We start from the raw sequence: 20,306 nt of genomic DNA, 5'->3' as shown, positions 1-20,306 counted from the left end.
AAAGTACGCATATATTAGATGACTCCGCAACGCCCCCTGTCGGCAGTATCACGTCAGCTGTCCGTTTCCTTTACCACCTCCTTCCCCTTCGCTCGTGACCCGCGGGGAAGGAGAGAACGCGTGCGCGCTCGCGCCTCCTCCTCGGCCACCTCGTGCGCGCGAGGTTCTAGAACTGCCACGTAATCCCGTTCGCGCTCTCACCCACGAGCAGAAGCCCCGAGAGCCGTGACAGCGACTGCGGGGAATTCCAACCGAATACGGGAAGCCCCTCCGGGTGGTGCGCGCAGAACACGGACTGCGGCGGTAAGCGAAAAGTGCGTGGAAGTGTCCCCACGCGCACGGCGCGAGTGCACGAGACCGAGTCCAGGTTGAGTGGGTTTCAATCGAACAGCGAGGTCCGCGTGCGTGGAGCGGAGACGGATACTTTCGAAGTGTTTGGCACGCAACAGGTCTTTGATTTGTTGTCGGGTGGATACATTGTAACAAACTCGCGCCGGTGTAAAACACGCAACTTTGATACAGTGTAACTTTGATGAAGCGAAGAAACCGTGGCTGTCACTGCAGCAGATTTCTAGTCGGTTCCACGCCAGCAATTAAACGTTTCTTGCGTTTTAAACGGTGGCTATAGTTTTCACTAGAACCCGTGACGTCATGTTGAATACGCAACTTAAATGTAACTTTTGTTTCCATATGAGTTCAACTTCAAGACGTCACACCCACATTTAGCGCAGCGCTGATGCATTCGTGTTGGGAATTGCACCACCAGCATACATGACGTGTGTGTGTGTGTGTGTGTGTGTTTTGATTTATGATTGAATTATGACACTTGATTTTAAAAACGTTATACATGACAAGCCCAGCTGGAATTGGCTAATAATGTTAATATACTCTTGTACACAGCACACATTACACAAAGTCATCAAATATACTACATTTCTTGCTTTCTGTCTGTAAATGTGTATGTTTTAACTGTGTATTGTTCTTCAAGGCCGTCCTTTTTATGTTACATAATCAACAAGTGTCCAAAACTCTCACTATCTTAAAATGCAGGATACAACACCCTGTTCCTGTTGGCTTGGGTGGGAATTGTGTCCCAGGTTGCTGTTCTGCCTTCATTTTGCATGTGTGTGAACTGCTGGTATGCGTTTTTTCAGCTTTCTTAGTGCTGGTCTTTGCTTAGTTGCCATGGTTACAGGTTAGTACAGGTGTAAAGCCACAGATGGAGAAGTACTTTGTTTATATAAATCTACTATGGATGGCGGTGTGGTACACTGTACATCAGGGTATTACACATACTCGGATACGATGTAGGCTATAATACAATGCTTTGGATAAAAGCGTCTGCCAAATGCATAAATGTAAATGTAGATATTGTAAACTTTATCCTTAAATGACTAATCGGATTATAAAAATAATCCACCAAAAGCAAAAAAAAAAATTCTGAATGGTGTTTATAATCGGGAATCATGTTGTGAGTTACTTGTCAACACTGTTTCATGTTGACTTTCAAAGATATGCTGACAATGACAGCATCTTAAAGGACACGGTTTCCCTTAAACACTAAACAAATTCTGTCATCATTTATTCACCTTGATGCCATTCAAACCCTGTCTATGACTCTTTCTTGTGTAGAACACCGAAGATAATTTGAGAAATGTGTTTTTGTGTTCATACAACGGACGTCAATGAGGTCCAGTGTTATTTGGTTACCAACATTCTTCAAAATATCTTATTTTGTGTTTTGCCAAAGAAAGTCACACAGGTTTGAAGTGACATAAGTTATACATTTTTGGTTGTACTATCCATTTAAAAACTTCAAATTATGTGAGCTCTTATTTATGTCTTCCTGTAACAAAATGTCTCTTTGTTTCTCATATTGTCTTTTCAAAATGTCTTCTCACAGGTAGGGCTTTGCCTGTGGGATCACGGTAACCTTCAGTGTTTGAAAACACCTCTCGGAGCGTGTGAATACGCACTGAACCATGAGGCAGCTGAAGGGCAAGGCGAAGAAGGAGTCTTGGAAAGACAAGAAGGAGAGGAAACAGGCCATGCAGGAGGCACGAGAGCAGATCGCGACCGTCGTCATGCCGACACTCGCCGTTCTCGTCCTCCTCATTGTCCTCTTCGTCTACGTGGCGACTAGACCTGGAGCCGTCGAGTAAAAGACTCCGATTCCCCAAATCTCTCTTTTTCTTTCCCAAAGCTGATTTTGGTGGATGAATTTGGACACGAACAAAAGGATGAACAGATTGATTTATGAATAACACATGAGCCAGAGCTTTCCCGCGCAAATGTACGGAGCACGTTGAAGAAGTCTTCCATTTTGGCGAAAGTCAAAGCCAGCAGCGTTCGTACCCGGTGTCTGAATGCATTATACAGGGTTGAAGTTTCATGCCAAAGCACCTGAGATGCGGCACACTCGGGCTGACCCAGGAACAGGGCCAGACCTGATGTCGCTGTGCTCAGATTTACAATGTCAGTAACTTTAGTATTGCACATGCCTGTAGCATGCACACACACGTATCACGAATGAACATATGAAACCATTGATGACAGAAACGAACGTTTCCAGAATGTATATTTCTGAATGCTCATTACCGAATGCCTCATAAGTCAGTTGCTTTTGTTTTGGTTAAATGATGTGTGTGTGCAGAGTGTGTTTATATGACATATGACCTGTGATATACAATCCCATTAACAAATGGACACGTCTTAAAAAATCTTTCCAGCAGGACTTGGGTCTAAAAATGTGCCTTAAAACTTTCAAAATGGTGTGCAGTTGTTAAAAGAATTAATAAAGAAACCGAATGCCATGTTGACTGCTTTGAATCAGTTTGTTAGTTTTACACAGGGTTTTGAAATCTCAGTTTTACGTTCATTAGGTTTTGCTCTGATCTGAACTGGATTACTTTTGGACTATTAAAGACATTTTCTGGCTGTATTTGTACTCCAACACAACAGAAAAATATGAAAGCAATTTATAAAATGTGTCTCAGTTAAGAGCCGTGCTTTGTGTTTAACGCTTCTTGCTACATCTGATGATTCTGTTAGAACAGACTTTAAACTTTACTCGTATGAAATGTGAAAAAAATTGAGCAGATAGAATTATGTGTTTTAATGCTTGTAAAAGAAGCATTTGCTCTGATAGCGTCCGGTCACTGCGATTTCGCAAAGTGGCTCCTGGATCAACATCTTTAGTTGGTCTTCAACCTTATATTGACCCTGCACGCAGTCCTGCAAACGCATGAAAGTCAAATTGTTCCAGGGCCAACATGTGTATTTACAGCCCCTGTAATGTGTCATAATGAATTGCATACACTTACAAAAGCAAGAATAGAACGTGCAAGTAAAAAATGTGAAATGAAAAAAGTGATGCAGTGATTCTGCAAAGACAATCAAAAGTGGCACAAAAGCATTATTTAATGAAGACATTTTAAATACCTTAAAGGGACAGTTCACTCAAAAATGAAAACTTCATCGTTTCACTGAAGATATCTTAAAGAATGCTGGTAACCAAACAACATTGGATCCCATTGACTTTTATCGTACGGACATAACACAACATTTCTCAAAATATAGCCATATACGGGTTCTGGATGACATAAAATTGGATAAATGATGTCAAAATGATTTGTGGGTTAAAATGTTCCCCTCTATACAGTACTAGGATCAGTTCATATGTTATGGTATTTTAAACGCCTTTAAGTATTATAAACCAGAGCCTTCTTACCTACCTTTGCTTACGTCATGAGATGATGTGCTGCCCCCTAACGTCTATTAAGTTTAGTGGCTATTGACAGACCTAAATAATGCACTTAAATAAACAAATGTCACTTAATGCTTCGTGTGGCTAAATGTGTCTGCATGAAACTTGACATGAACGAAGTCCAAGCCGATGGCCGTAATTCAGTGCAGCGGTCTCTTTAAGAGTCGATCCTTCACGAAGGCGGTGACGTACTCCACATCATGCGCACGTACGCCGTCGTCAGTCGGAGCGGAGGTGATGTTGGCTCCGCGTGTGGCCATTGCTTCCTGCGATCCGGTGTGAATCCAGACCCGGGCTCGCTTTTATTTACCCGTGGCTCTTCCCCAATGGCATGTCATCATAACAAGCTCGGATCATCTGATCGCTCGGGTTGTTTCGTTCGGATATCCGCTCCAGAACACCGCCGGTGATGGTCGCGCATCAAACCGGAGAGAGACACGGAGGAGCGGCAGTGATTTACGCGCTCCTTCGGTAAACACATCCACATCATCACACCGTATTCTTTCTGTTTATGATGTTCAATGCTTCAGAATTAAAGTTATGTTTGCGTTATATAGTGTTATCGTATTTTGTATGTTGCATTTATACAGTGTTACAGTATATAGTGTTACAGTATGTCGCATATATAACGTATTAGATTAGATTATGGACGGCGGTCAGACGTCTGCACACACACTTCTCATGATCTTTCTGAATAATTCATGTATGAATATAAATGTGTCAGCAAAAAAATGTGACGTTTATTGAATTGATGCAGCCAGGTGTCCATTTGACATGAGCATAATCTCAGGATGCACATCATAGAGTTTATAGAGAAACTGACCTGAAAGTGCAGAGCTGTAAACTGGACAAAAGAGTTGTTATCGAAGAATGTCAAATATGTTGTTTTGTTTGGCTGCCACATAACTGGCATAACTTTTAACAATGAGTACTTCTTCATTTTATGGAGTTGCATTATGGTGCAATAGTTGATATTGCGGTGTATGTTTCCTGTTCTTCTTGTGTTGACTGTTGGGTTTCAATAAAGGTCTGCTTGTATGCACACGCGCTCTTTACAGCTGATTCCTCGAGTGCCACATCATCAGAGGACAACACACGGGTGATATAACCAGTGTGTGTAGATACACATCTCCAGATGAGTGGGGGAACATGGCCTCTACTGATCAACTAGGTAATATTAAACCAGTCTCTCTCCCTATCTCTATCTGTGTGTCTGTAATGCATACTCAAATGTACAATGGTAATTGTGTTTATGTACTATGGTAGAGATATTTTGTTGGACATCGTCATACCTTTCAAATATTTAATTGACTTATTATGTTGTTCTGGCATGTCGTTCCCGTAACAAAAGTTTAGCATTTATCTATTAACCTGCTCTGCGTTTGAAACAACTTTCCTTGTTAGCTGCCGTTACCAAACCCTATTATTTTCAGCCACTTCAGGCAAAAGGCTATTACCAGACTAAAAATGAATGTGTGGTCTGTCTTATCTCAACATGACGTGCCCAGAAATTTGTTGACTTCTATCGTATGGACACAAAACCAATGCACGTGAATGGCTGCCACCGCTGTTCGGTCAACAACATTTTTCTAAATATCTTCTTTTGTGGTCTGCGGAAGAAAGAATTGTTATACAGGTGGACTATCACTTTAAGCTAAGCGGTGTTTGTGAAACCCGGCCCAAAAGTCATACAGAGACCCCTTTCATGATGCAGTCAACCCCAAATGAAGAAAAGCGTGTCCTCATTTTTTCTCGTGAAGTAGTACTTGTTATTAGAATATTATTTCAAATTACAGAAGTAAAATGGGTTGCAAACACTGTTTACGTAAAATCCTCGGTTCCCAAGATAAAACTTCAAAGAGGTTTGCATCAATTTCGCATGCTGCTTGTCCTATTAAATTCTGTGGATCATTAATTCTTAAGATTACAACCAGATGTTTGTTATAAAACGAATACTGTCCCCATGAGGCTCAGTTTGGAGACTATTCTAGATAGTTCAGGTGTCTCTTTGTGAACTTAATAAAGCATCAGTCGATCTTTCTAATACTTGAGTTAGATGAATTCATCTGATTCAAAATTGGATTTTAAGATTGGTTAAGATCGGTATTGTTTTATACTGTATGATGTGAAGCAGACATGGAGATCATGACACCTCTGATGGAAGAGACAGGCGGTGAGGAAGAGGACGTGGATGAAGACGAAGTGCAAAAGTCTCAAGGCATCACGTGAGTCTCGCTTGTGTTTGTCAGAACGGATTCCTTACAAACTGGTTACTGAATCGAAGCACGAAACGCAATATCAGCAGTCTTGGATCAGTCTTGTTGGTGGACCAGTACCATCTCATTCTAACTGACTGGTCCAGCACTAGATTTGCTGCTGATGAAATAATCTGGCAGGGGACAAATAGTGCAGAATAAGAGTACCAGACCAGATTAGTCGAATGTGATCACAATTCTAACATCTGTTCGCATTAAAAACATCTCATTCGATCAAACGTTCTCTCTTCCTTCATTATTCTGTTCTTCAGGTTTACTCAAACTCTGCTGCATCTCCTGAAAGGGAATATCGGCACTGGGCTGCTCAGCCTTCCACTAGCAGTGAAGAATGCTGGGATAGTGGTGCGTAACAACTTTGCTTCTTCTGTGGTGGTGTTGTAGTTTAGTTTTAGAAGATGGTCCTCCATAGTTTTTTCTAAGGAAATACAAACTGAGTTCATGCACCGAACTGTACACAAATTGTTTAGTTGAACTTTCCAGAAGATAAGTTGTTGCTAAATAAATGTTCTGAATCAGGACACCTCCAAAATAGTCTGGAGATCCTTGGTACCTAATGGTATTATTGTACAGCAGAAAAAAATTCAGAGATCAGTCCAAAGTTAATTTTCTATGGTCATTCCAGTCCAGTGTCTGTTGAATTTCGACAAAATCAAACCTCAGGAGTGACAAAGTCATACAAAAGCAACGTGAAAGACTAACAGCTTGACATGAAAACTGTATTTAAATGCGTATCATTTTTGTTATTGCTTAAAAGTGAATATTAACTTGTTTTTGTGCAGTATTTAAGGCCTGAAAACATACAGAGCTTCTTTAATGTTATTTTCACCTGTTTCTCCAGTTTTCATTTTCTGCATTTTTGGGGAGAAATTTGGGAGAAATATTGTCAGTAGTTCACAGAATGAAACAAAAACGATCATTTAACCTCAAGTAAATCAGGAAAGCTGTAAATCATTATGAAATGGTCACAACTTTTTCCACAGCTGTATATGTTGGTCTTTTAAAGCTGTTTATTTAGTTTCCATAGATCAGGATCACTCTGAAACACCTAAAACAGAAAACTACACGACGTTTAACAAATTCAACATGTTGTCCCCGATCTACTGTATACAGGTGCAACTGTTGTTATTAGAATAGTTGTTTGTCCATCCTTCTTATCAAAAGTAGGTCAGACTAGTTTCTTTAAGTAAATGTTTGCTGTGTATGTGTATTGTGCGGTTAATTGTTATTTGGATTCTTTAATTGTGTTAACTCGCAGCTGTGATAAAGCTTTCATGTGTAAGCAAAGTTCACCACGTGAGAGAGATAAGCCTCTATTGCTCTGACAGAAACAAACTTTGCTCACTGCAAACAAATACCTACGCTTCTAACACGTCGAATAATGTGCCATTCACACGTAGAATGTTTTTCATGTGTGATTAAAACATTGGTGAATTCTCTCTCTCTTTCTGCTTGTCAAGCTCGGTCCGGTTAGTCTGGTGTTGATGGGTGTGGTGTGTGTTCACTGCATGCACGTCCTGGTCAACTGCAGCCATCAGTTCAGCGGCCGGTAAGATTTCATCAATAGCACGCCTCTTCGGTCGCAGCGGCCAATCGCATTTCGGTGTTGTTTGCTAAATAAACACAGCCCTGATGGGATACATTCGAAGGTGCAGAACGTTGTGGCTACAATGATTTGATTTATGCTACAATTTGCCAAGTTGCTCCACAAACTTTGTGTAGGACCATTTAAAAAAAAAAGTTAAGGCCGAAAGAAGATATTTTCATTTGGGAAAGTTTTAGAACGGAGATCTTTATTTTACACAGTTTCAGGTGACATGACAGAGATTGTCGATCACTTGGAAACCGTTCTGTAATTCTGAAGCCAGCCTCACACACCTTCACTTCAAACACAGCAGAGCAAATATACAGACCATAATCAGATGGGATGCCTGGGAAGCTTTGAAAGCTGATTTATTTATGATTAATTGTATGACTAGTTCTTTCTTTAAAGTTTGTCAGTTTGAACACACATTTTGTATTCTGTGCGAGGTAGTTTCTCATCTGGGAATCCGTCTGTGCTTTTACACTTTAAAATAAGCTGCGTTGCTTCTTCAAACACGATCAAAGGACTCTCCCTCAGGTCTGACTGCAAGAAAACTGAGGCGCTCGTGTGTGTGTTTGGAGTTGTCCACCTCAAGTTTGTTACTATACTGTGACACACACATCCTCATCTCCATCTAAATGATGTTATACGATCGACCATCACTGTTTTTATTTAAAGCTTATTAAAATAGTTTGCTGAATCTCACCTTTTACATCACAGACATATACAGTATTTACATTTTGTATGCATTTAGCAGACGCTTTTATCCAAAATTACGGTAGTTTTTTTAAGTATATGCAGTCCCTGCGATCGAACCCCATGACCTTGGTATGGCTAGCGAATTGCTAGCCATGCTCTAGCATGCTCTAACTTTTCTTTCTTATATAAATATATATATATATATACACACATATATTTTTATCATGAAAATGTATAGAATAACTTTGTCGTGACCGTTAAGCACATTTCATAAGTCGGTTGATTTTAAAGTCAAGTTGTTTTATGATATTCACAATGTTTTTTTATTAACCCAAACCTCACCCCTACCCAAACAAGAAGACGTTATTTATTACAATAAAACGTCGTGTTCTTACACTGAAAATATGATATTTTATATTGTGCCTCCCCCCAGGAATGACATAAAACTGCTCTTTTGATTCTTCTAGACTCCTTTGCTCATCGAAAATATTTGTTTTCTTTAGGTTAAAGCGCCCCCCCCTCGGTTATAGTGACACGGTCGCTGTTGCCATGGAGAGGAGTTCATTCCAGTGCCTGAGGAAAGGTGCTCATTTTGGGAGGTGAGCGTTCACATCGTACAGTTCATGGACCCACCCGCGTCTCACCAGGAATTGTTTGCTTCATTTTCACCTGTGTTTGAGTAGCAATCTGCATACTGAATAATAAATAACTAATAATTCATTTCAGATATTTCTTGTTGAAGTTACTACGTTGATGCATTTGTATATTTAACAAAGTCTCCAGTGTGATTGGAGCAGTTACAGTCAGCTGATTCTGTGCAACAAATCTGTTTTCTTTCTTGTAAAACAGTTGCATTCTTTCCATGTGTCTACCTAAGTGTGTCTACCTAGCTTTTGGGGCATGGTCCCCGTGGTCGTACCCTAAATTAAAAGTCTAGTTCATCCAAAAATGAATTTTCGTTATTGAATCGCCCTCGTATCGTTCCAAACCCGTATGATTTTCTCTCTTCTGCACAACACAGAAGACATTTTGAAAAATGCTGTTTCGAAAGAAACAACATTTGACCCTGTCGACGTCCATTGTATGGACACAAAACCACTGAAACATTTCTCAGAAAGAGTCATATGCAGGTTTTAAATGACATGAGGGTGAACAAATAATGTCAGAATTTTCATTTTGGGGCGAAGGATCCCTTTAACATTTCGATATTACTCTGTTCTTACTTAAGTTTTCATATATTCATTGTTCATTTTCTAGGCAGTTAGTGAATTTCTTCTTGGTTTTGACCCAGCTGGGTTTCTGTAGCGTGTACTTCGTGTTCCTGGCAGAAAACATCAAACATGTAAGTACAGTACCAGTAAGCACAGCAGCCAATCGGAGTCCTGCTCCAAACATGACAGCCTATAAGTTGCCTGCGTGTTTTTTAGGTGATGGAAGGTGCTAGTTTGAACACATCCATGGAGCCTGTGGCGCTATTCTCCAATTCTTCTGTCGCCGTGGCGACAGGGTTGGACCTACGGCTATATATGGTCTTCCTCCTTCCATTCATCATCGTCCTGACCTTCATCAGAGACCTACGAAACATGGCTGCTCTCTCCGCTATCGCTAACCTCTGCATGGCTGTCAGCCTCATCATGATCTTCACATACGTCCTCACCGTAAGCGTGTTTGTGAATCTTTACTCGACCAATCAGACTGCTGTCTTGAGTTTGTCAGTCATACATCAGACAGCAAACATCTAGATGTTTACATTGATACGTTCACATTATACATACATTATAAACTACATTATATTGTAAATATGCAAAAGTTAAACAATTTCAGGTCTTTCATCTTTTCTCTCTGTAGGATTTGAGTGATCCCAGACAACTGCCGTTTGCCTCCACATGGCGCAAATATCCTTTCTTCTTTGGAACGGCCATCTTTGCCTTTGAGGGAATTGGAGTGGTGAGAGTTTTATCTATTTTAATTGATATTTTATCCGGAGTGTCTATTTACACGGAGTACAAATCGCCGTCTTGTTGGTAGAGACTATTAGCACTATTCACCCAACAATATGTGGACAGTGTAAGTTGTCGTCATTTTATTATTTTGTGTGAATATAATGATTTACACTGTCATTATTGCAAAATGTTTAATGCACAACAATACTGAGGTGCAAATAGTAACATTATCTGCCACTATTTATAAGTAAATAGCATCTAACTACTATTTCTGCTTAATCCAAAGAAAATACAGCTATTTTTGGTTAGCGTAAACAGAACCGACTTCTTTTTAAACTAAGTGTAGATAGCCGCTGCCTGTTTTATTTGTTATATTGCTATAAGCTTGATGAAATTATTTCATGTTGTTGTTATTAGTGTTATGTTAAGTTATAATACCCTGAGTTTGTTATGAAAATAGCCTTTGGTGCTGACAAAATAATATATAAATAAATTACAGAAAACTCCAAATGCACTTGATTTTAAAACCGCTTAAAAGTCTATGGATGAAATACATGCACAAGTGTTATGAAAAGTCAAGTCATTTTGTGTATCAATATATTTTCAATTAGATGAGTTTAAAGATTTCACTGAGATTGCTGCAATGCATTATGGGATTGCTCCTGCAGTTCTCTGCAAAACGTCACATGCAACGCCACCTTAGATTCGGACTAAATCAAAATAATTATACCGTACCCTTTGGAACATCCATTAGGAGTGTGACTACAGTATGTTGCCTACATAGGCCGCAATAGGTTTTCTTCATAGGTTTTAGACCAGAGCCTCATTCGTTTTGTTGCTGTTTGTGTGTGTAGGTCCTTCCTTTGGAAAATCAAATGCAGGAGCCGAAACGCTTCCCCCATGCTCTTAATATTGGCATGGGTGTCATCATAGTTTTGTACGTGACCCTGGCGACGTTGGGATACCTTCGGTTTGGAGACGACATCAAAGGAAGCATCACTCTTAACCTTCCACATGACTGGTAACCGTGCACGTACCATATAACTTCGTCCTGGGTCAGCGCACATCACGTTCCCTGCTTGTCACAAACCCCGTCCTATCACTGCCTCTAAAAATAAAATGTGGCAAAAGCCCAAAATAAACTGCATAGTCCCATCCATCAAATCTGAGGGTGTTACGTCAGCTCAATTATTTATTGTGGTTATTTATTGCTGCATCCAGCCATCGTGGAGTAAAGATTTGGGAAGTTATATTAATCCTGCGGCGAAGTGCATGATGCATCTTCTCTCACCTGCGTTCACTGTCAAGAGCATCTCTGTGATTGATCACAGCTCTGAACAACATGAAATCAGATGACATTACTGAGAAATGAAAGCCAGCTGTTTAGAGGCTCATCTTCAGCTGAACAAACATTTATAAGAGTTTTATTACTGACTAAGTTTCTTTCTAAATCTCTCTGGCATCCAGCGAGCCAAGAACAGTCTGCCCCAAATAAACTGAAACCAGTTTTTAATTCGGCATCTGTGAAGTTGTCATGAAATGTAAAGCAGTTTTGCATGACATGACTGCAAATGAAATCCAACTGTGCTTTAGGTTCGAGTCTTACCCGATGTGATTTTAGGTTCCCTCTTCAGTGCCCTGCCTAATAAAGCTATAAAGGCCAAATAACTATAGAAATCGAGTGAAACTTCCCTTTGAAGTATTGAAATGGTGGATTTCATCATTTGCACATTCTGTGGTTACTGTTGTCTGATCATGTACGCACGTGTGTGTGTTGCAGGTCCAATCAACTGGTGAAGATCTTGTACTCGTTCGGTGTGTTTGTGAGTTTCGCCGTGCAGTTTTTTGTGCCGGCCGAGATTCTGGTTCCGCCCGTGTGCGAGCGGGTCAGGAAAACCTGGAGACGGGCGGCTGATCTGAGTCTTCGAGCCCTGCTCGTCTGCCTCACCTGTGAGTCCACAAAACACACACTTCATTTCTTCCTCGGTCTATCTTCTCCTCCTAATCCTGTATCTAGTATTCATCCGTGATGAGAAGAGAGAGAGGCCAGTTTTTTCCCTCGTGATGGATGGATCCCGTGAAGGATCGGACACCTGAAGGATTTTGGATTATTTTGATGTGTGTTTTTATCTTTAGATAAATTGAATCGGGTAGTGAACCGTAAACCACCAGAGACCTAGAATATGAAAATAAATATTTGTTTCACACCGTCGCTCATGCAGGTATGAGCGATGGAGAGAGAATGATAAAGCAGGTTGTTGGAGTCGTCTGTGTGTCCGCAGCACAGAGTCAATGAGAACACTGAGTGATAGTGTGTAGTTTTGTGTGAAACGTGAACATTTTTTGTGAGACTGTGAAACATTGACTAATGCGGTGAAGAAGATCTATTGAGCGTCTATCTGTTGCTGCTGTAGCCATTGTTCCAGTTATCTGTGCTAGTCATCTATCATCCTAACTCTATTGTTGTTGGTGTATATGGTTCAAGCCATTTATATCATTCTGGTTCTTGTTTAAACTAAATATCACTGTCATAGCCTATCGCTATCATCCTTCAACGTTATCTCCTGGGAATTTGAGGATGACAAATACTGTGTACAGAGAATATGTTTCCCATCACAGGAAAAAAGTAAAACATTGACCAATTCATAAGTAATCAGTCATTCTCCTCGATCTTGTGTTATTTGTTTTGCCAAACCTTCTTCAATTCTTCTCAAAGCTGACCTTCAGTTTACACTTGAAGCACTACTACACAGCACAGATCTTTAAATCATAAATGTAAGATTTTCAGTTAAGATTTTTGTTGTTTCACTCACTAGTAATCTCCAGAGACTGTGCAAACAAAACTTTTTTTAAAGGAAATGTTCACAATTTAAGAAGGTTATGCGTGACCTTGGACCACAAAACCATCAAAACATTATATGGGCCAATATGATGGATTTTTCTTTATCTTTATTGCCAAAACTCATTAGTATATTAAGTAAAGATCGGGTTCCGTGAACATACTTTGTAAGTTTCCTAGCGTAAATATATCAAAACTTTATATTTGTAAGAGGAAATCACGAAAAAATAGCTGAAAATACACCTACAAACATCACTCGCTGCTGCCCGTTCTTTAGGAATTACACACTCAAGTTTGGGATCTATGTAAAGTTTAGCGTTTCAGCTTCCAGGTTTATATATCCTAACATTACAGCTGTAAGCCAATAGAGAGCATTCAAACAAACCTCATTTTCTTGAGAATATGAGACGGCTAGAACGAATATTATCTAAGATGTAATGCAATGTGTGAACAAGATTTAAGGTTCAAAACGCTGTATTTTCCACTTGCCGTGCATGTTTGTATCTCCACTTTGCCGCGCCTCTGAAACGCACAGATTTTTTACAAAGCTCTAAAAAGCAAGGTGTGCTGTGATTGGCCAGTTAACCAGTGCGTAGCGATTGGTCGAATAATACAAGCGTGTAAAGGAAAGGTAATGTCTCTTACCATAATTGGAACATCAGGTTCCTCTACAATTATACTGACATACGCCCACCTTGCTTGCGGATACATTTGGGCGGTCTTTGTCAAATCATACCACGAAATGATGTAGATTTGTGTGGGTGTGGTCACACGAGGCATTTCAGGCAGGTCTGGTTGAGCATTCGCTTTTAGAGACAATGCATCTCTACATTTTGCTTATATTACTAATACATGTATGGGCAACTTTTAACACACCAAGACAGAAAAAAAATTATTCTCGCCATATGACCCCTTTAAAAAAAACCAATCTCTATATTCCCAGATTCCAGAGTTTTAAATAGTTTTATCTCAGCCAAATATTATCATATCCTAATAGAAAGCTTTTTTTATTGAGTTTTCAGATGATGTAAAAATCTCAGTTTCGAAAAATGTACCCTTGAACAATTTACTGTTTACGTTGTCAAGGGTCACGTATATATAGTTAATCCGAAAATGTTTAATCTTAAATAGAGGTTTCAAATTGAAGTTTGAAATTAAGTTTTCATTTTAGGCTTTTTTTAATTTTAATCTTAATTATGAAACTTCAGTCTTTTATCTCAATTTTAGATTTTTTAAATGTTTTACTTCAATAAAATAATAAAAAAATACTTTTAAATAATAAAAAATCTAAAATTAAAGAAATAAGATCATAAACAAAGACTCAAGTTTTGCTCATCTTCTATATTCAAATAAAAGATTGTATGTCCTTGAACAATATGTCACGTAGCCACAGTGCATCTCGCAGATCCATCTGAACACTTTGGGGAAAGTTCTGGAAAAGTCCGGATGAACGGAGAGCTAATGAACTCTGAAGGTGCGTCTCTGTCCCGTGTGGCTAAAACGATGAAGTTCTCATTCTGTCACTCATCTGCACGCCCTTTATCTCTCTTTGCTTCTTTCTTCCTCCCTCATTTCCTGGGCCAAGGCCGTCACCCATACTACATGCTGAGATATATTTGCAAGAGTGTTGTGCATGTGAATGTGCGTGCATTGTGTTATTCACGAGTCTGCTGTGTTTTTTCAGCTCTGTATGTCTTCATTGTGTGTGAGGGAGCTGGGGCAGGATTGAGGGACTCATTCTGTGTCTGGTCATTTATCTCAGTCTTCCTGAGGCTCTGTGAGTTATTACACACCCGCCCTGCAGAGACGGGCCGTCGCAGAGCTCTCCATTGAGGCCTGTCGCGGAGCTCCATGATGGGGCTTATCAGGCGACTCCACGCTGAGGCTCATGCCTAGGATTTATTATGAGAAACTTATGGTTTCTTCCGGTGAAGGGTTATGGGACGTCAGGTCTCACACGATGCTTCTAAGCCACGACTCTGCCGTTGAACACAGAAGAAGGTGTTTTGAGAAATGTCTCAGTGGTTTTGTGTCCGTATAATGAAAGTCCCTGGGGGTCATTCTGGGGGATCCAGGGTGCTTCAAAATAAAACAATGGGCTGTCCAATGTTTATATATTATTCATAATTTAATTCTCATGAGAGGTGTTTTTGTCTTTCTCGTCACGTTCCGGTTCACAACGTTTAGTTTGAATTGCCAAACCTTTTATCCAGAGGGTGGCAGCAGCACACAGCGTGAAGAAACTGAAGCGTTCATGCATGATTGTGAGCCATTGTGTGTTTTATCCTGGTTTCACTCCTGAGAGAGAGAGAGAGAGAGAGAACGAGAGATGTTTCTCAGAAGGAGAGAGAGAGAGAGAGAGAGAGAACGAGAGATGTTTCTCAGAAGGAGAGAGAGAGAGAGAGAGAACGAGAGATGTTTCTCAGAAGGAGAGAGAGAGAGAGAGAGAGAGAGAGAACGAGAGATGTTTCTCAGAAGGAGAGAGAGAGAGAGAGAGAACGAGAGATGTTTCTCAGAAGGAGAGAGAGAGAGAGAGAGAGACAGAGAGAGAGCAGGTGTGTGACACTTCACACTTGAGTCTCATGAATTAAACATGTGTGTTCTGCCTCGGCGTGTGTGTGCTTCATATAAAGCGCTTGTAGTCTTTCCACTGAAAGCCGTGTGGATAAAAATTCTTTACACTTTGTTTTTAGGCTGAAAATAAGCATTTTCATCATCAATGTCAGCAAAATAAATATGATTTAGTCCTTCAACTGGTTCTCTGTATCCGAAAACACTAAGCTGGTTAAAACAGCAGGCAATACACACACAAATACATACACTGCAGTTTAAAACTATAGCCGGATGAGGAAAGGACATGAAACATCAGGCTGGGTGTTTTGTCATTTAAACCCAGCCCAAGACTTAAAATGATGTGTGACTTCTGTGATTTTTGTATTGCAGACATAATTAACTGCATTCCTCGAGGTATCATTTGAGTAAGGATGTGCTTTAACTTCTTTAAGTGATCAGATTTACGATTGCGCATTCAGATAAAACTAACTTGCAATTCTGGAAGAAACAGAGTCGTATCTAGAAACAAGAATATTGTTGTGATTTGGAGGTGGAGCTTGGTTTGACATGGTTCAAACCAGGCAGACACATAACAGTGCTTAGAAACCACAAATACACGGCTCAGCAACCAACCAATGCGTCCTAGCAAATTCTTGGCAACCATCTGCATAGAAAGGCCCTGACAACCATGCACAACACCTTAGCAGCCAGGGCCGGATTGGGACTCATTTTCAGCCCTGGAGTTTCATGCCTTAGACCGGCCCACTTTAGTTTACGACTGACTATATTAAAATAATGATAATTAAAACCTAAGTCTGCAATAGCGCACTGTTCTCTACAGCCTTGAATTCATTGTCATTCAGTGAAAAATACAGTAGCCTAAGTTTTGCTTCACAGTGAAGATTTATTAGAACAGGACAGTATCAGAATCTATTTTCTTTAAGAATTAGTGTTCATAAATATCCAAACATTGAAATAAGGAAAAAACTATAAATTACAAAAGATTAAAATAAAATGTATTGCACTGTCTAATGACACTCTAATTTATTTTAAATAAAACATCTGCTTTACAACTTCAAATATTTTTTTACAAATATGAGAACATTAGTTAAATAATAAAACTATTGGACTGTTATCTGACTTTTCTTTCACAATGATTTCTAATGATTGTTTCATCTCTTTTTCCTCTGCATAAGTGTAGCTTCAAGGAAACATGGACAACCCTAAAACATTAATTAACGCGGGCTTCGAACGGACGTCGGTCTGAATAGGGGACGGGCGCTCTAACAATAAGCTAGCTTGCACCTATTGAGACATGTTTTTGCACGGCCACTAGGATCTTGCAGTGCTCCTATTCCTAAATACCTTAACGTTAGCTTACCGGCCGTCTCGTCGTCTTCATTTGCTTTGAGAAAAAATGTGGTCTTCTTAGAACATTTGGCCGCGTCAGTTTCCAGAGCTTTCTTGCTTTTTATTCTGGACTTTTCAGCGCCGCCTTTGCGCTTTCTGTCATTTATTTTTATTTCTGACGGTTTTTTATTTTGAGCGACTTGCAGTGGCGCTGTCGGGGGCGGGGCCAGGGAGTCAAAAGATAATCACGTCATCATTAACCTGCAGGCTGCGCTCTGAGTTGGGCTGCGAAAAAATATGAAATAAAAAAGAGTGGGGCTGCGATAAAATAATAAATAAAAAGATTAGGGCTGCTGTGAGTGAAGGCAGCCTAGGGAAAGCCACATTTCAACCGTGCCATGACAATACCGGCCCTCGCGGCCAAAAAAACTGACCGGCCCACCGGGAATTCTCCCGGTGCTCCCGATTAGCCAATCCGGGGCTGTTAGCAGCTGTGTAGAAATGTCATGGCAACCACCCAAACAACAGTGCATCTGGCAACCACACATATCACCTTAGTAACTTAATACATGTGCCCTGGCAACCACTAAGAATACTTTAGCAACTGCGTAGCAATGCCCTAGCAACAGCACACTTAGCATCTTTATAGAAATGCCCTGACAACCATGAACAACACCTTAGCAACTGCATAGAATGCCCCGACAACGATGAACGACACCTTAGCAACTGCATAGAAATGCCCTGTCAACCATGATTGACACCTTAGCAACTGCATAGAAGTGCCCTGACAACCATGAACAACACCTTAGCAACTGCATAGAATGCCCTGACAACCATGAGTGACACTAGCAACTGCATAGAAATGTCCTGTCAACCATGAACGACACCTTAGCAACTGCTTAGAAGTGCCCTGACAACCATGAACAACACTTAGCAACTGCATAGAAATGCCCTGACAACCTTGAACAACACCTTACCAACTGCATAGAAGTGCCCTGACAACCATGAACAACACCTTAGCAACTGCATAAAAATGCCCTGACAACCTTGAACAACACCTTACCAACTGCATAGAAGTGCCCTGACAACCATGAACAACACCGTAGCAACTGCATGGAAATGCCCTGACAACCATGAACAACACCTTAGCAACTGGGTAGATATTATTTTGAAAACTACCCAGATCACCTCAGCAACTTCTTTTATTTCTCTCTCACTCGCCAGGTGTCACAGCCGTCATGATACCGCGCTTAGACTTGGTGATCTCATTCGTCGGTGCGGTGAGCAGCTCAGCGCTGGCGCTCATCTTCCCTCCTCTGGTGGAGCTCATCGCGCAACCCAGCCAACCTCCCCCTCCTCTCCTCCTCCTTAAAGATCTCTCCATTGCTGCCCTGGGCTTTATCGGCTTCCTGGCAGGAACCTACGTGACGGTGGAGGAGATCATTTATCCTGACGACCAAGGGCAGAGCTATCTCCATGACGATGGCAACTGGAACCCACTCACTACCTCACCTCCCTAATGACCACACCCATAAACACAGGACCGATCCAATATGACTTGGGCTCAGTTTAATAGGAACACCAGGCGTAGGACCAACGCCGTTCCTAGGACCAAGAGCTTGTCTGAAAGGGGTTGAGCCTTTTTTATGGCTCAATTTGTTTTTCATTTCACCGACACACATTTCTGTGTGTTGAAGTGCGTACATGTGTGTGTATGTTAGTGAATTATGGCATGTGTGGTAAATAATTTCTCCATGCAGGCTTATGGACTTTCCATGTCTCCACCCTATTTGTAGACAGAATGGCTTTCACTCATTCTGGTCTCTAGGACTGTATGGCGTGACAGCCTGTCAGCATTATGGGAGAAATATTGCACAATATTACATGGACCCTGTACTTGTTTGCTGACTTGAGAGTTTATTAATAAATTAATCTTTACTCCGGAAATTGTGATTTTCTATTTATTTTTTTTGCAGTATTCACTATGAATAATGACAAAATCATGGATAAGTTCAACCGCTTAAAATGAAGTAATGCACCAAACCGACAGATGTTTTAAATATATTTTTTTTAAATTTTTTGAAGAAGCTTCTGTTTATCTGTTGTAAGCTCTGTCAGTTTCATATTTTGATGTAGGGTAACAGTTTGAAACATTAACTTTGGTCTCTCAGTTTTAAAATAGAAATAGTTTACCATTGATCTCCACAGTATTTGGCAAAGCCATAGCTCGAGTTGTGTAAATGCCTGTATACAAATTCTTACATTGAAATATTACTGTCTACAGTCAATTGCAAGACAACAATACGTCTACAGTCAATTGCACTTTTATTGAACCGACTGCCTGTTGTCAACATCATTTTGTGCGCTTTTCAGTCTTTTGACAAACCATCACACTTGAATGGTTTTTATTGGTCATGCCAGGATTACAAAAACTGGATATAACAACACAGACAAGGTTAGTGATTTTTCTGTCTCTCGCAATATTCAGTGCCTTGTCTGCTTCCATTGTCTGCTCTTTATTTCTATTATATATTACTTAGGGGACTGGTCAAAATCATTTTCTTCTCATAAATGACATGTCCACAGGATGTGTTTTACTGGACCGGTCATTTCTTTTTAGCACTGGATCTGAACCTATTTGACTTCTTTTGAATGCCCATAATACAAATGTTTCATGACATAAATCATTTTGATGAGTTGTTTTAACTAATTTTGGTCGTCAAGTGTGTTGAGGCCTTGTGTCAAGAAAAACTGCTCAGAAAGACAGAAAGATGAAGTTGTGGATGTTAGAAACAATGTGATGATGTTAACTGTAGGCTGGGTGAAACTGAAATGATGATAAATGTTTTCCTCTCCATCTCTCTCCATCTCTCTCTCTCTCTCTCTCTCTCTCTCTCTTCTCTCTCTCTCTCTCTCTCTCTCTCTCTCTCTCATCTCTCCATCTCTCTCTCTCTCCTCTCTCTCTCTCTCTCTCTCTCTCTCTCTCTCTCTCTCTCCATCTCTCTCTCTCTCCATCTCTCTCTCTCTCCATCTCTCTCTCTCTCCATCTCTCTCTCTCTCTCTCTCTCTCTCTCTCTCTCTCTCTCTCTCTCTCTCTCTCCATATCTCTCTCTCCATCTCTCTCTCTCTCTTCTCTCTCTCCATCTCTCTCTCTCCATCTCTCTCCTCTCCATCTCGCTCTCTCTCCATCTCTCTCTATCTCTCTCCATCTCTATCTCTCTCTCTCCCTCTCCCTCTCCTCTCCCTCTCTCCCTCTCTCTCTCTCTCCATCTCTCTCTCTCTCTCTCTCTCTCTCTCT

At 40.5% G+C, this 20,306-nt stretch overlaps 2 protein-coding genes across 6 annotated transcripts; both read left to right on the top strand.

Annotated features, from left to right (window-relative positions):
- The first annotated feature begins 80 nt into the window (after positions 1–80).
- Positions 81–2,813, top strand: smco4 (single-pass membrane protein with coiled-coil domains 4). 4 transcript variants are annotated; one of them, XR_013787972.1, is made up of 3 exons: positions 81–303; positions 1,051–1,123; positions 1,904–2,813. XR_013787972.1 is itself a non-coding variant. In XM_079480723.1 (2 exons), the coding sequence occupies exon 2, from the start codon at positions 1,983–1,985 to the stop codon at positions 2,160–2,162; it is 180 nt and encodes a 59-aa protein (XP_079336849.1). In that variant the 5' UTR covers positions 166–303; positions 1,904–1,982; the 3' UTR covers positions 2,163–2,295. The 4 variants fall into 4 exon arrangements, 3 of the variants coding, with proteins under 3 accessions (XP_079336849.1, XP_079336850.1, XP_079336851.1); XM_079480723.1 differs by lacking the exon at positions 1,051–1,123 and having other exon boundaries at positions 166–303; positions 1,904–2,295; XM_079480724.1 differs by lacking the exon at positions 1,051–1,123 and having other exon boundaries at positions 185–314; positions 1,904–2,295.
- A 1,168-nt stretch (positions 2,814–3,981) lies between these two features.
- Positions 3,982–18,952, top strand: slc36a4 (solute carrier family 36 member 4). 2 transcript variants are annotated; one of them, XM_079480806.1, is made up of 12 exons: positions 3,982–4,237; positions 4,825–4,937; positions 5,901–5,991; positions 6,294–6,384; positions 7,500–7,588; positions 8,827–8,922; positions 9,581–9,665; positions 9,751–9,981; positions 10,172–10,270; positions 11,121–11,287; positions 12,047–12,216; positions 18,233–18,952. In XM_079480806.1, exons 2-12 carry the CDS (start codon positions 4,916–4,918, stop codon positions 18,526–18,528), a joined length of 1,437 nt encoding a protein of 478 aa, XP_079336932.1. In that variant the 5' UTR covers positions 3,982–4,237; positions 4,825–4,915; the 3' UTR covers positions 18,529–18,952. The 2 variants fall into 2 exon arrangements, with proteins under 2 accessions (XP_079336932.1, XP_079336931.1); XM_079480805.1 differs by having other exon boundaries at positions 4,097–4,237; positions 5,898–5,991.
- The last annotated feature ends 1,354 nt before the right edge of the window (positions 18,953–20,306 follow it).

The sequence above is a fragment of the Barbatula barbatula genome (genome assembly GCF_947034865.1).
Source record: "Barbatula barbatula genome assembly, chromosome: 19".
NCBI lineage: Eukaryota > Metazoa > Chordata > Actinopteri > Cypriniformes > Nemacheilidae > Barbatula > Barbatula barbatula.
Note: the sequence above shows the minus strand (reverse complement) of the source record. Positions and strands in the feature narration are given on the sequence as shown.